General features: G+C 39.6%; 1 protein-coding gene across 23 annotated transcripts in view; it reads left to right on the top strand.

The window, feature by feature from the left end:
- RIMS2 (regulating synaptic membrane exocytosis 2) overlaps window positions 1-8,032 on the top strand; it is a 548,506-nt gene extending 540,474 nt beyond the window's left edge. For 20 of the 23 annotated variants that reach the window (XM_039854009.1, XM_039854020.1, XM_039854019.1 and 17 more), the window contains 4 exons: window positions 2,632-2,744; window positions 3,064-3,165; window positions 4,560-4,699; window positions 5,132-5,544. In XM_039854009.1, coding sequence (XP_039709943.1) covers window positions 2,632-2,744; window positions 3,064-3,165; window positions 4,560-4,699; window positions 5,132-5,350 — 574 coding nt within the window. In that variant the 3' untranslated portion in view covers window positions 5,351-5,544. Of the gene's footprint in view, window positions 1-2,631; window positions 2,745-3,063; window positions 3,166-4,559; window positions 4,700-5,131 lie in introns of all 23 variants that reach the window. The other 3 variants (XM_039854030.1, XM_039854006.1, XM_039854029.1) reach the window with 2 other exon arrangements.
- Window positions 8,033-15,648: the final 7,616 nt, after the last annotated feature.

Below are 15,648 nucleotides of genomic sequence, written 5' to 3'. Positions count from 1 at the left end.
TCTCCACTTTCACGAACTCACACACTCTACAGCGCCATTTTAATTTTCACTGGTCGATTGGCTGTGAAGAGGACATTTGCTCTCCTGCCACTGAGAAATGTGACATATCTAGCTTCTTACATCAAGGGAAATAGGTTTGGGAACAAAATGTTTTTGCTTTAATGGCAACATGCTAAAGTGTGACTTGCACAATACATGCAAATAAAAATTTTCCCTAGCTTGAAATAATATATAAAAGCACAAAAATAATAGGTATGCATGCCACTCCACGTGAACAGTGTTAGTTTTTAAAATCTTCTATCTAAGAGTTATTACTAAAAAGTATAGAATGCTGATACATACTTCGTTCCATGCAGTAACAAACAGTTCAGACCAACGGAATAGCCAAAAAGAAATGCCACAGAGAGAGTTGGTGAGCCTTTCCCCTGTGTAGTTATCATGTCGCTTCCCCTTGAATCAGCTGTGCTTGAGATATTTTTTAAGCAGTTATAAAAATTATGTAGCCTTGTCACCAACAAATTAACAATAATTAACAACCGCAGGTCCATAGATGTGTACATGAAGGACATACATAGAGGAAAGGGGCTTACTGACCATTCTGTCATCCCCATGAAAACATCAGATGTTTAGACAACGTATCTGTAGCCCGTTCACTGATGCGAGGCCATAGGAGCTGCTGGCAGAGTATTGATGATATACCCTAAGGCTTATTTGTACTCTAGCATGGTTTGATATTGTGTGTGTGTGTGTGTGTGTGTGTGTGTGTGTTTACATATATATGTATGTGTGTATATCAATACACAAGAGATGTATATGGTTTCTATGCATTTATAAATAAGGTAATGTGGGATACTTATGGAAACATTAAAATGTCTGGATTAACCGTATATTTGGGAATTAAGGTTGGAGGAAGAAATAAATTCGATGTTGATCAACAATGTCTTAAAAGAGATAGAGAATCAAGTAAAGAGTAAATGTGCACTTAGCACTCATCATTGCAAAGCACTATGTTAGATTCTGTTATGTATATCAAAATTTTTAAACTATGGCCCCTGTACTCCAGATGTTTATAGTCTTATTGGAGAAATGGGATGAAAGCTCATAGATTCATTCAACTTAGAGCTTCTAGTGTTCTAAGCATTGTGCTGTGCGTTGGAGATATAAGCCGTACCCGGGAGCCCAGATCCGTCGGTAGTTAGACCGTGGGCTCTTGGTACTATAGAAACTGAGACACGTTTCCAGGCTTCGTTTTAATTGATTGAGCGTAACCATTCATTAAGTGCTTACAATATGCCAGGCATAGTTCTAGGTGCTAGAGATGCATCAGTGAACAAAATAGGGGAGAGAAAAAAACCTACCTTCACCAAACTTACAGTCAAGATAGCCACTAAACAATAGGCATGATGGCCACTAAATAGGCAAGATAGCCACTAAACAAGAAAAATTAGTAAAATATATAGTGGGTTAGGTGGTATAAGTACTAAGGTGAAAAATAAAGATGGGAAGAGAGATAATAGAGGGTACGGGTAGGATTTTATGTAGCGTAGACAGGGAAAAGGATGCATGTGAGTAAAGATCTGAAGAAAGTTAGTGAGCAAACGGATATTCCAGGGAGGAACATAACAGGCTGAAGAGAGACTGAGGCCTGAGGCCGAAACCTGCCCCGCGTTAGCAGCAGGAAGGCGGCACTGTGCGGTAAGGGCAGGGATGGTAGCAGACAGGAATTGAGAGCAGGGCGGGCAGTTTGTATAGTCTCTACATAGCGTAAGGACTTTGCTTTTACTTCGAGAAGGATGAGAAACCAATGGAGGATTTTGAGCAGAGGCCTGACATCTGACTTCAATTCAGACAGATCATTCCGACTGCTATGGGGGCGGGGAATAAAGGTGGCAACAGGAAGATCAATCAGAAGGCCGTTGCAGGAATACGGAAGGTAGAAAACGATGGCTTGGACCAGAGTGGTAGCATTAGTGAGGTCAGATTTTCTTGTTGTATTTTGACAGTAGAGCCAATGAGATTTATGGATGTATTTGATGTAACTAATGAGAGAAAGAGAGCACATGAGTTTGCTAGGGCTGCCATAGCAAAATACCGCAGACTGCGTGGCTTAAACAACAGAAATTTATTTTCTCATGGTTGCGGAAGGCTGGAAGTACCAGATCAAGGTGTCGGCAGGTTTTGTTTCTCCCGAGGCCTCCGTCCTTGGCTTGCAGATGGCTGCCTTCTCACTGTGTCCTCACGTGGTCTTTGGTCTATGCATGCATACCCCTGGTGTCTCTTCCTCTTTTTATAAGGATACCAGTCATATTTAAGGCCCCACCCTTATGACCTCAATTAACATTAATTACCTCTTTAAAGGCCCTATTTTCAAATAGAGTCATTCTGAGGGTTAAGCCATCCTCAGATGAATGGAGGGGGGCAGCACAGTTCAGTCCATAACGATGAGGAAAGACAACTCCAAGAATGAGCAGAGAGCCGTGGAGGTGGAGTGGGGTGTAGGGTCCAATTAATGTCCGTGGTAAAGAAAGTGCTACCTTTTGCTCCCGCCCCAGGGAGGGGCCACAGGGAAACCTGAGCTGCCTGAATGTGAACGGGGTTAAGGGTTTAATCCTGTCTGTTTTTTGCTTTTAGTCTGATTTTCCCTGGTGTCCGTTTGGCCTCTGATAGCCAGTTCAGCGATTTTCTGGATGGCCTTGGCCCTGCCCAGCTAGTGGGGCGTCAGACTCTGGCTACACCTGCAATGGGTAAGAATTTCTATCACATGATTTCATTGTTTTTTTATGTTACTGAAAATCACATTCACTAATTTCATGAGATCTTTAATGGTACTGTCAAGTAGGAATGTGTATCTTAGATTTTAAGATTTAAAAAAATCTCCAATTAATTTTTTTCCACTTAATTTATATGCTTTTTAAAGTGACATATCATTGTTAAAATTTTAAATATAATGAATTTAGAAACTAAATGAGAAATGATGAAATGATATTAAACCAAGGTCTTTGGCACAGCATTTTTCTCACTGCATTTGTATATTAAATCCTGTTTCTTCCTCACATACCATAGGTGACATTCAGGTAGGAATGATGGACAAAAAGGGACAGTTGGAGGTGGAAATCATTCGGGCCCGTGGCCTCGTTGTAAAACCAGGTTCCAAGACACTGCCAGGTAAAAACAAGAGAGATTCTTCTACTCTCGTTCATAAGCCGCACGTTTTAATTCAGAGACTTTGTTTTCGATTAGCTGCTGAAAACCTTGTCTTTATATAACCAAGGATACCATTAGCAGAAGTTCATGTGTGCCTCTCGAGTGATGGTCATTGAGGGTGGTCTGGTGGGAATGATCCAAGTTGTTGAATAAGGACACGGGCAGGAGAAGTCGCTGAAGAGTGACAGCTGCCGTACTTTGTTCATTTCGTACAACATGTACATAAGAACATTTTTTTCTTATTGCCTGGTGTTTTGTGTTATTCTTCAATTTATTTGGAGCTTCAAAATTCTCCTCAGAAATTCTTAGAGTTTTAGAATTAGAATAAAATAGATACAGGCCCCAATGGAGCATGAGCCTTTGTACCCAGGACATTCTCATTATAAGACTCTTCTTTCCTGTAGTATATAAAGAAAATGAGGCACCTACATAGGTTTTTATTATATTATAATAAATATATAAAACCTTTATTATTATATAGGTTTTGATGTCACATTTCGTACTGAAGGTACGTACTAAGGTGCTTGCAGCATAGAAAGTGCCAGACTCCAGATGTGTCGTGCAGAGAAGTATAGCTCATTGGATCTGACATATAGAACAATTACTGAGGATTCTGAAACTTGGTTTCTCATTCAGCACCTCCACTGACTGACTGTAATTTTGAATATTTTAACTCTCCTATCCTTGCAGAAATTATGCATTATAATGTATATGACCTATTGTACAACCTTGTAGTGGTGATTAAGGCAAGTGTGTATAAAGGTCTTGGAGCTAGTCAACTCACTCTGCTATAGAGAATATCATAATTTCTGCATGCATGAAAATGCTTTTATGAAGTCTATCAGATAAATTTCAAGGCATGGGATTCATAATTAGTTGCCTCTTCCCAGCTAATCTGAACGTATTACATCAAACCTCACCCTTGTGTACCCATGCCACCATCAATAAACAAACTTTTTTGAGTGATCAGTAAGCGATTTGTGGTGTTGGGTGAATAAAACAATATAGTTTCAAGCATGTTTAATTAGATTTAAGTATCGATAAATGAAAGACTGAGTAAGACATCTCTCTTGAATATTGTTAGGGACTAGAAGCAGTTCACCTTATTTGATGCAGAGTTCAAATCCATATAACCAGTTGATGACAAAATAGTAATCAACTCAGAGGCTGAGTCAGCGTTGCCTAAAACTACTTGAATGGCTCTTGATCATCTATGGTTTATTTAACAACTTTGACATCATGTGAAAAGGCCACTGACTTTGGATCGCTCACTCTTTCAGCCTAAGATTAAGCAGTTGCCGATGTCACCCATGACAGCTCATCACTTAACTCTCCTCTGTATTTTCTTTCCCAAGCACCGTATGTAAAGGTGTATCTGTTAGATAATGGAGTCTGCATAGCCAAAAAGAAAACAAAAGTGGCAAGAAAAACGCTGGAACCCCTTTACCAGCAGCTGTTATCTTTTGAAGAGAGCCCCCAAGGAAAGGTTTTACAGGTATTTACTGAATTGTTTATCCCTTACCTAAGAAAGTATTTTCATGGAGTCAAACCTTGTATCCAAAATCTTTTCTTATCATACTCTTTCGGATTGCTCACAGCTGAAATTCTTGGGAAACTTCAGAGCAATGGCCAGTGTTATAAAGCTATAGACACCATTCTTTGCTTCCTTTAAACTGAAGTGTAGACTTGCAAACCCCCATCACATATATACTCCAGTCTCCCTGGACTACTTATGGTCTTCACACTCTATACAGTTTTCCTAGTATATCTTTGGATTCCAGTTGTTATAAAGACAACTATTCTAGCATTAAATACAACTGTTTTACTTGATGTTTGATGCCAGCACATTAATTGAATATGTTTTAGTTTATAAGTTTTCCAGTACGTTAGTATACTGACATCACTCTCCTTTTTATTTTACCAACAGATCATTGTCTGGGGAGATTACGGCCGCATGGATCACAAATCTTTTATGGGAGTGGCCCAGATACTTTTAGATGAACTGGAGCTATCCAATATGGTGATTGGATGGTTCAAACTCTTCCCCCCTTCCTCCCTAGTAGATCCAACCTTGGCCCCTCTGACAAGAAGAGCTTCCCAGTCATCCCTGGAAAGTTCAACCGGACCTTCCTACTCTCGTTCATAGCAGCTGTAAAACTGTTGTCATAGCAACCAGCGTTACAAAAAAAAAAAAAATCACAGGTCGCAAACCCTGGTAACACTGCATGCTTAATGTTGTGTCTTCTGAGCCTGTTTCTAGGGATACGAAGCGATCCTGTGTTCTCAGAGGAAGTTGCACACATTGTGCCCTAAAGAAGGCCCTCAGGCGACAGAGCGGAGCTGTGAAGAACTGTCAGGTTTGGAGTTCAATTAATACTCAAGTTTTGGTCCAATCCGAAGCCATGGATTAATCTCAAAGAATCAGTCAGTTTCATGCAACAAAAAAGCCCTTTTCAATGGCACCTTTATATTTTTATCGTTCCTTTTTCTTCATTTCTCTGACCCCAAAGCGCGGTTATGCCACAGAAATGGAGCTATACAGCCATTAAGCCACGTTACCAGTCAAGGAGTAAAGTCCCAGGAAGTGTCAGGTGAAAAGCAGGAGACCAAAGAAGTGGTCCAGGACAGGACATCGGCTCCTGCGGACGGTGACCAGGAGCAGCCGGTCCAGCGCGGACAGTGGCAGACCTCAGAGCCCCAGCAGGCACGTCATTCACTATGGCCAAGATGTGCTGGACTCTGAAAAACAAAATTCTGTGGCTACACTGTACTGAATGAAACTAAAGAAACTTTTTTTGCATGGACACAGATTAGCTGAATACTTAAATTATTTTCTTGGGGCTGCAACTTGCAAAAAAATAAAATAAAATAAAAATCAGCCATTTTCAAAAATTTATATTATTTTTAAAAATAAATTTCACTAGTGCATGGTTTTAAAAACGGGGCGAGAATGCAACAGGGTGATACAAAGACACACCATGTTTATTCTTTAATCGGAGTCTGTGTTTTGGCAGACATTACAAATGAAATACTTTCTAGAAGATAAAGTTCTCTTTATGTGACAAGTATATATTCGATTTATTTCCATGTTAAATATACGAATCCAATGAAGTTCAGTATGTGCGCATTGTTCACATCTTTCTTCCTCTATCTCACTTTTCCTCTTCTCCCTCCTTTAATCTTTTATTTTCTTTCTCCCTACCAGAGTGAACATTAGCCTAAAAAATAACACGTTTTTGACATGATATACTGTCTTATACCCACGTTTGATTCAGAGCTGTAAATGCTTCTGAATTTATGAATTTCTCAAGGGGAAAAAAAACTATGTAAGAGCTTTCTTTATTTCAAGCATGTTGAAAAGGATTTTGCAACATGACTTGGGAGTGCATTAAAGTAAGTCAGCATGTATTTGATAAAGAAGATATTTGAACTTTTGCAATTTACTGTACAGTGCATGGTAATTTTATTTTCACCTTCAAAGTTCAGTTTACAAAAAAATTCTAAAATCACGTGGCCATTGTAATGTCTAACACATTTGTTTTTAGCACCAGCATTATTCATACAGGGGTTAAAGTATTATTTCTAGAAGGTCTTAGGTTTTGTTTTTAATTAATTAAAACGATTTCTTTAGCCAATTTCCATTTACTATGTGAATGGAAACACTGCTGAAACTTTGGAGCCCTGAAACACAGGGCTGTTTATTAATTCACTTTTCTGTAGTAAAATTCAATTTTTCACAAATTATATTTCTAAAGAAATATAGTAAACATGAATTTACGACAAATAATTTTAAAGCTCTAATTTTTAGATGACTCAAAGAAAGTCAGTCTGCCTATCAATAGTTCTTTGATGCCATCACCAAAAGTCTACATGCAAATTCCCGGAAGTTAAACCCCTGCCTTTGGTTTGACAGACAGTTGTTACCGTTGGGTGGTGCTCAAGGTCAAATTTCTCTGAAGTTCTCCTTCTTAGAGGAAAAGTCACTGGTTAATGTAATAAATCACCCATACTTTCTGTTTCTTTAATGTACACTTTGATGACACATTCTTATTGGTTGACTTTAGTTTCTTGCAATTACTTTTGAAATCCACATACATAACATTTCTTCAAGGCCATGCACAAAAAATACTTTATTATTATTTCTATATTATTATTATTATTATTATTATTATTATTCCTTTTTAAATTCACTGCTGACCATTGAAAACTATCATGTTTGATATGGTGCAAAAGTTAAAATGAGTATCACTAAAAATGCCTTCTCTTTATGTGGTGCAATATGAAATACACTGAGACTGTGTATTGACGTTCTGAGATCTCTGATGGACCCGGATAGAGTTGTTCAATGAATGAATAAAACTTTATTGAAATAATTTAGACACTTGTGTACCAGCAACAATTGATTTAATAGACCTAGAGTGTCTATACTCTCCCTTAGAATAAACGTTTACCATTTTCCTGATACTAAGATGCAGTCACATAATCTTTTGTGCATATTCCTATATAAATTATTTCTAATTTTAATAAGAAGGACATGACTGTATGGAATATTTGTACATACTCGTTATTATGCAGTATTTACTTAAAAGTTGGTGTATTTTTTTTTTAATTTTCACCTATCTACACCTCAACTTGTGGTTTAGTCATGTAAATAGCACTATTCCAGTGACCATCGCTGCCCTGTACATAGTATGTTTTAAAAGTAAAGGGAATTCCAGTTGGAAAAAATAAAGGGTCGATTAGTCCTGTAATGAACACCAACTAATGTAAGTCAAATTCATTCTGGTGATGGTATTTAACACTTTAAAATAAAACGTTTTCTTTAAGACGTTGTATGCATGGCTTTCTCTGACTTTCCTTCCCCCCACACAGCCCCAAACCACTGCAGCTTATTCTCTGAACTCACATTGTTTAAAAACAACAAAATAATCTTTTCTACCTCTCCATCACAGAAGCTGACTGCTGGTCTTAACAAATAGCCCTCGGTAGAGCATTTCTTTAAATTGCCAAAGGATTTCAGATCACATCGACATAAGTTGCTGCTTTTTTAAAAGGTGGTTATTCCGGACTGAGGTGCTTTCTTGCAGATTTGGGGTGAAATGGGTGAGATTCCCGAGCCAGTGTGGCCTCCGCTGAGAGCAGAGTCACAGAGAACCTTGTGCAGGCCCTGCCATTCCTCAGGTTAGGATGGCGAGGGTGACAGCTTTCCCCGATGTGTTTCCACTGATGGGTCAGTTCAGCTCTGGGTGGAGGTGGGGGTGCATTTGACTTGAGGAGACGTGTGGTTACCTGACATGACAACCGGTCCAGAGACTGGCTTCTATCATGTGAGTATGAACGGATGAGAGGATTTCTCCATATCCTTCCAGGACAGTTCCTCAGCTGGAGAAAGAACCCCAGTACAGTTCTCATGGGAGTCCTTCCTGGTTCTAAACTTAGAAGCCCATTTGATTAGTTAGAAATCAACCGAAATCTAAACTCCATTCTCTCTTCATTCTTAGAAACAGCCATTTCTTCTATTTCCAAGGACTCCATTCCGTACCTGTCCCATATTATTTTTCATTGTTCAACATACACCCCTTACTCGAGCGAGCTATTTCTTTGCTGTTCATACACTCCTATTATAAAAATCTCCTTGCTTTATACACCATCTCCTAAAAAGCCCTTCTACTTTCTCAATAATAATCCATGTTAGTCCCTTCCTGCAACTCCCTGCTCAGGACTGAGCTCTTAGCAGTTTCTGACTAAACCCTAACAATACGGCCACCTTTGATGCCAGTACTTCTACTTTCCCAGTGACTCCAGATGTCAAGGTTCTGCAAGCAACAATAAAGGATATGACGGTCACTCTTGTAGGAGCCATGAGAGAATTGGTTGAGAAATCACCAAAGCTGGCTGCCTGTACTGACTTAACCTTTAACATTCCATGCACATAAAAACCATGTTCATTTCTACATGTTTATCTCCACTCCGTCAGCTCACGATGCCCTCAACATCCTGCTGGCATTCACAGACTAGATTAAACAGAAGTTCACACACCCACCTGTACTTTGTGAAATGCACATAGAGAACCAGCAAGTATGTAAGAGGAAATTAACAACAATGTACTACTCAGATTCCCCATGTGACTTGACTCAAGTCGCTTCATCTCTGGCACTTATTTCTTCTGAGAAATGAGTTCGAGTTACACTTTTATGATTAAGTCAACTCTGACTAACATATAAGCTCCTTCAAGGAAGGGACCAGTCTATGTTTTTCTTCTTTTGTGTCCTCAGTGCCAAGAGCAATGCTTGACACACAGATGCTCAATAAGTATCTACCAAATTAATGAATATTTAGTTCCTGCTATTTTTGAGACACTGTTCTAGACATCGTACTGAACAGAACAAGCATGGCCCTGTCTTCGTGGGACTTTCATTCTACTAAAGAAGATACACCTTGGGTAAAAATATTACAAGTATGATAACTTTCCAAAAAGGGAGCCCCCAGACCGCTATGAGAGCATACAGCAGTGTCTTAACCCAGGTGAGAGAGTCAAGGTAGGTATCTTAAAAATTGAACAGAAGTTAAGTAGAAGGAAATGATAGCAATGGGAAACGGGAGTGAGGTGAAGAATATTCCAGGCAGAGAAAATAGCAGGTAAGCATTTAGAGGGAAGGAAACTGACTGTACCACTTTTATTGCCATATAGAATGTCCAAAGCAATGGTGAGTATATAAGTGCTTATGAGTGAATGAATGAATGAATGAATGAATGAACAAGTGAATACAGATTTCTGCAGTCTGGGCTATTTCTAAATCATTGAGAGTTTCATTGAGAGGCTAGCTTTAATTTAAACCTAACGTGAGATCTATTTGTAAATGAGATCATTGATAAGGCAATCTTCTATATAATTATATTTTAAGTATTTCTCAGAATGCACTCAGTCCTCCATCCCATTCAACTGTAAGGTCCTTCTGTACCCAGCATAGCACCTAACTCAGTGCCGAGCACATGACAGGTGCCAAACACTCAGCCTTAACAGTGACTACCCCTTTCAAATAGTCTCAGAAAGATTATTGTTATCAATGTGGAGACTCCTGAGTCCTAAACTTTATGTTCACCCTTTAAACCTGTGATATTCTTAATGCTTTTTGAGTACCAGCTTCCTATCATTTCCCTTTTAGATAGGGGACCATTTGATTTAGTATGAGTCTTTTTCTGATCTGTCTGCATTGTTCCCATGAGACTTGCCATTGTCTAACCCCCTTCTCCTTGTTCCGACTGGTGGTATAGAGGATGCAGACTCTTAAACTGGGTCAATCTGTACCCTTGCTTGTGAAGATTTGTTGTTTTTTGTATTGTTTTGCCTTGACGCCAAAGAGACATTCCATCTCTAGTGATAGAAACTATTACGTGGGAAAAAAAGGTCAGGAGCTGCCAGTGGCTATGCTTTCTGATATATGGTGGATTGGATTAAGATAAGAAAGAAAGCTAACAAAGCCGAGTGGAGGCCAGAATTGGAGAGTCCTTTAGACTTCATGTTTTTGGTCCCATTATGACTGAGAATCAGTTGTATCCTTTCATTTCCAAGAGAGTCCACATATTTTAGCTATAGTTAGTTGGGTTCCTGCCACTTGAAGTTATGAGTCCTGATTTATACCTTTGGCCAAGAACAAGTCTAATAAAATTATAGAATTTTGAAGGACTTGTTGAGGTTACCTAGAACAATCCCAGAGCACCAAGAGAAACCCTAAGACGTGACCGTCTGACTTCTGCCTGCAAAGGGGCTGGAGAAATAAGCTCTGCAACACAGCCCACTCTTTAGTCTCTAACAGTTAGATTCTTCTTTCTAACGCCTAGCTTAAACCTTCCTTCCCAAATGTTACACTTCCTAGGACTAGCACTACCTTCTAGAACTATGTAATAAAGGGCCTGTCCCTCTTCCACATGATAGCCCTTCAAACATCTCAAGTTAGCTAGATTACTTTCCCCAGCTCTTAGAAAGCAGCATAGCAAGCTAGCTAAAAGTAACTGTTCTAGATAAGGACACCAGAGTTGAAATATATGCTCCTTCATATCCCAGCTATATAACCTTGAGTGAGCCATTTATCCTACGTCTTTTATCATCTATAAAATAGGAAGCAGGGGTGACAATGCTACTTACTTCACAAGGTTGCTGAGAGGATTGGATGAGATAACACAGATAAACGACAATTCTAGATACATAAGTACTCAATAAATATTAGCTACTGCTATGGTTGTAGTAATTGAAATTGTAGTTATTACTATCACTATGTATTTTCTTTCCCAGGCACTTCCAATCCTTTCAAGCATTTGTCACTTACTAAAAATCTTGCTCATCCTCTGTATATCTTCTCCAGAATGAAGCAAATGGCTCCAGGTGGGTACTAGCCCAAGAAGAGTACTAGGCTAGGCCTCTACTTCCCTAGACACGATCTATGATTCCATTGCTTTTTTCTGTAGCCGCCTTACATAGCTCTCGCAGCCTGGGCTGGAGGACGACCAAGCCGCCCAGACCCTCCTTTGCATGAACAGCAGCCTCATTCTGCCCTTGGGGAATTTTGGCTTTTGCCAAACAGATATAAAAGTTAATTCTTACTAAATGTTTTCTCATTGTTCTTTTCAAATATTCCAGCCTGCCAAAATCATTATGACTGTCCTAACTCTAGCATAAACTCTGAATTATTATGACTCATCAAACATATCAGCTTTCCCTGCTAGCTCTGTGTCATCTGCAAATCTGATAAGAGTGTTTCCTCTGCTTTCATCCATATCTTTAATAAAATCGGGTCAAGATCAAAGTTTCACGACCCTCTATTAGTACTACTAATATCAATAGTAGTTATTGTCATGTAATACATTGTAACTTACAAAATGACTAATATACATGATCTAACAATCTTTATGACTGACTTATAAGGTAAGTAGTATTGTTTTACAGAAGAGAGAAATTGTAGTTTCGAGAGTTTAATGTAAGCAAGGTCCCCCATCTGATAAATGGCATATCCAGATGCAAACCTGGGTCCCCAGACAATACATCGAGTTGTTCAATTAATTGTGAAACTGCTTCATCTTAACATTATCCACATACGTTTTCCCAGTTTATCATCAGGGAATTCATCAGCACCTTCTCAAATGACTCGCTGAAATATAGATTTACTACCTTTACTACATTTCCTTCCTATTGCAATCTAGGTGCTGACGAAAGCGTGAGGGGGTGGCAGTGGAGGGGAGAAGGAGCTGCTGGTCATAACACCTACTTTTCTGAGTTATTATGGGATTTCATCAGAACACAGAGATGGGCATAAAACAGGTACTCACTGATGACAGTTCTTTCTCTTATCATGGGCATCAGCACCTGCTCTTTAGTTTATTTCACCATTTCGAGTTGAAGATACTTCTCCCAGCTGCAGACAAGAGGAGAAAGAGAATTACAACATGCTTCAGCATTTTTTCCACTATTACCTCTGAGCAATGGGTCTGCCCTTTCGTTGACAAACTCCTTGGCCCCAAAAGAACTAAAAGGACCATTTTTATTACCATTAGCGTTTTTCAGCCTCACTGTATTCTAACCTTCAGCCTCCTGTCACTCTTCCTATAGGTACATGCTCTGGTCCTGTTTGTCCTCGCTTGTGGGCCTCTCCTCAGAGCTTGTAAGCAGAGCCTCTCTGTAATTAGACTTTTTATCTCTAGTATTTGTTTTATATATTTCTGTTTTGCCTGCCTTTCCCTTTTTCATTCTGGAATATTAGAATAACTTTTCCTAAATTTTTACATGCCTCTTTGACTATTACCACTTCTGCCAGGGACTATTCTTTACATCTTCTGAATTTTTAATGCATCAATGAAAAACTTAGGACGCATACCTGTAGTATCTTCTTTCCTCACTATTATGACTATAAAATGAAATGGTGACTTACTTGCATGAGTGTAAGTGACTAACTTCTACATCGCAAACCAATTTTAGAGTTTTTTTGGTGGAGAGCGTGTAAGAATTATACTCTTCTGGCTGGTTCCTGGCTCTACTCCTTATCAATGTTCAGTCTGGACGATTTCATTTATATTCTCTGAGTCTCACTACCCGCAGTTGCAAAATAGGAATGATAAAACTACTCAATTAATTTGGTTGTCATAGGGATTAAATTAAGTAATGTGTATAGAATACAAACCTCCATGAGTGGTATAAAATAAACATTCGCAAATACCAACAATCATGAGCATAAGTAATTGATTAAAATGACTTGAAACTATTTCTTTCTTTGCTGGTCTGTCTCATCAAAGATATAAATTTTCCCAAGGGAACAAATAGCTCCCTCTAGACATTCAAGGCCAAGCTAGGGGAACACTGCTGGATTGGGAGGTAGTTCTGCTGAGCTCCCTAAAGCAGACCTCGTTTAATTTTCACTGGAGATGAATGAATGGATTCAGCAGTCTACTATCAGGGCTGCATAAAAGAAAGACCCCGGGGAGGAACCAAGCAGCAAGGCAGTTCATGGCCTTCTCAGAAGGGAGCTACTGGGCAGACAGAGCCAGGCAGCCATCCAAAAGATGGGACCTTAAAAATATCCTGGGAGAGTGCACTCCATATGGGCTGGCTGTGTGTCCTGGAGAGCTACAAGGAGGAGGAAGTCGCAGCTCCTGGAAGGTAACACGAAGTGGGAGCAGGGTGACCTCTAAATCCTCGCAGGCAGATTTTTGAGTACCTTATCACACAGTTCCTCTGGTTGCTTCTTAAGCAAGAAAGGGGCAGGCTTTTCTCTGGTTCTCGCCTCCAGAGTCTGGGCTCTCTTCCACTGCAGGTCTGGCTGGTGACCTGCCGGGGACAATGGACTTCTTGAGTGGCCACTGAGGGACAGCAGGGCCCCTGCAGGCTACTGATGGGGCCTTGAGGATATGCTGAGGGACTCAAATCTTGAACCACTGACGACTTGGGCTCAATCTGGGAGTGATGAACAGCATGGCAGCAAGAAAGTGTCTGTTAGATAATTATAAGCCCTTCTTAGCAAATCTCTAGCTCTTGCTGGAGGAAGATTGGAAATGGGGGAAAAGTTCATTCTTGATCAGTTGTAGCCAGGAACTTTGTGTGGTAATACCATGAAGCTTATGTAAGTTATTTGTGACATTAAAAAACAAAAACAAAAACAAAAATAAAACCAAAAACCCAATGCTTTCGTTGTGTGAGGGGATGGGTGGCGGGGCTGACTCATCTCGAATGTTCTGGGTTCTGATGAGTGCTGAGCATTCAAGGTTGACAATCCAGTCAAACTTTAGGTACAAATCTAGTGCCAAAAGACTGTTAGAGAAATTAATCCCCAAATCACAAAACCCAAAATCCAGTTCTTCAGGGCTTTCTCAGAAAGAAGCAGCAATACAGTACAGCAAACAGAGCCTCAAGTCTTAGAATTATTTGAGAGACAGGCCTTTACAATATCCAGGGTATCGATACCCAAAATAATACAATATCATTTTACTTTCAGATTCACTAGGCCTTCCTTCAATAGCCATCTCTAGATGTTAATAGATACATCTTTCCTGTCTTCTTGTCTATTGTTGCAAGAAATCACATTTTGATCCTCAAGTATAAATACTGTGGACGCCTCATTCAAAGCTGGACCTCAAATCATGGTATGAAAGGGAAAGTACAGGTAGAAAGAGGGAGAGAGTAAAAATGTGGGACAGGAGGGAACCAGGGAAGAAGAGGCCTCAAACAACCCAGCCCTGAACTAGAACTTGTCCATTTTCTTTAAATGAATTTTGGTCCCTGTTTTTTCACACCTAGTTCAGAGCGAAGCAAGTGAGTGGGTGAGCGTGAGTGAGCACCAGGAACAAAATGGAAACAGGAACGCTTGGAGGCTTCTTTATTATAGTGATTACATGTTATATTTTAATGAATATGTGTTATAATGATATAATTATATCCAGGACCTTCCTGAAGAGCTGAGTGTGCCTTGAATGGGAAGGAGAGGGAGCAAAGCTTTTAAGAGGACACTCAGAGAAGAGACAGCCATGCCTACAGGCAGAGTTAAGTTTGGGGAAGAGCAAACTACGCCAACAGAGAGCAGGACCACAGCGACACTGCAATGGAAAGGTCTTCCTCTTGGAACACGTAAGTGGCAATGGGAATACCTTGTGGTTGCTGCAATTATCTAAAGCAAAATACACGTCTGTTATTTTTTCCTTTCTCTTCTTTTAATACAGAAGTATCAGAGTACTAGTCTGCGCAGCCATGCATATTTCTCTTATCTGTTGTTCTGGGTAGTTTATCAGTTAGATTTCAAACACAACATTTTGCACTTATGAAACAGAATGTGTTTGTCAGATTGGTGTCTGGGTTATGATGGCCTCATGAAAAAAATAGTTGGAAGTACTCCTTTCTCTATTTTCTGAATGAACTTGTGTAAAACTGGTATTATTTCTTTCTTAAATATTTGCTAGAATTCA

Source organism: Pteropus medius, unplaced genomic scaffold, assembly GCF_902729225.1.
Source record: "Pteropus medius unplaced genomic scaffold, Ma_sr-lr_union100, whole genome shotgun sequence".
Lineage (NCBI taxonomy): Eukaryota > Metazoa > Chordata > Mammalia > Chiroptera > Pteropodidae > Pteropus > Pteropus medius.
Note: the sequence above shows the minus strand (reverse complement) of the source record. Positions and strands in the feature narration are given on the sequence as shown.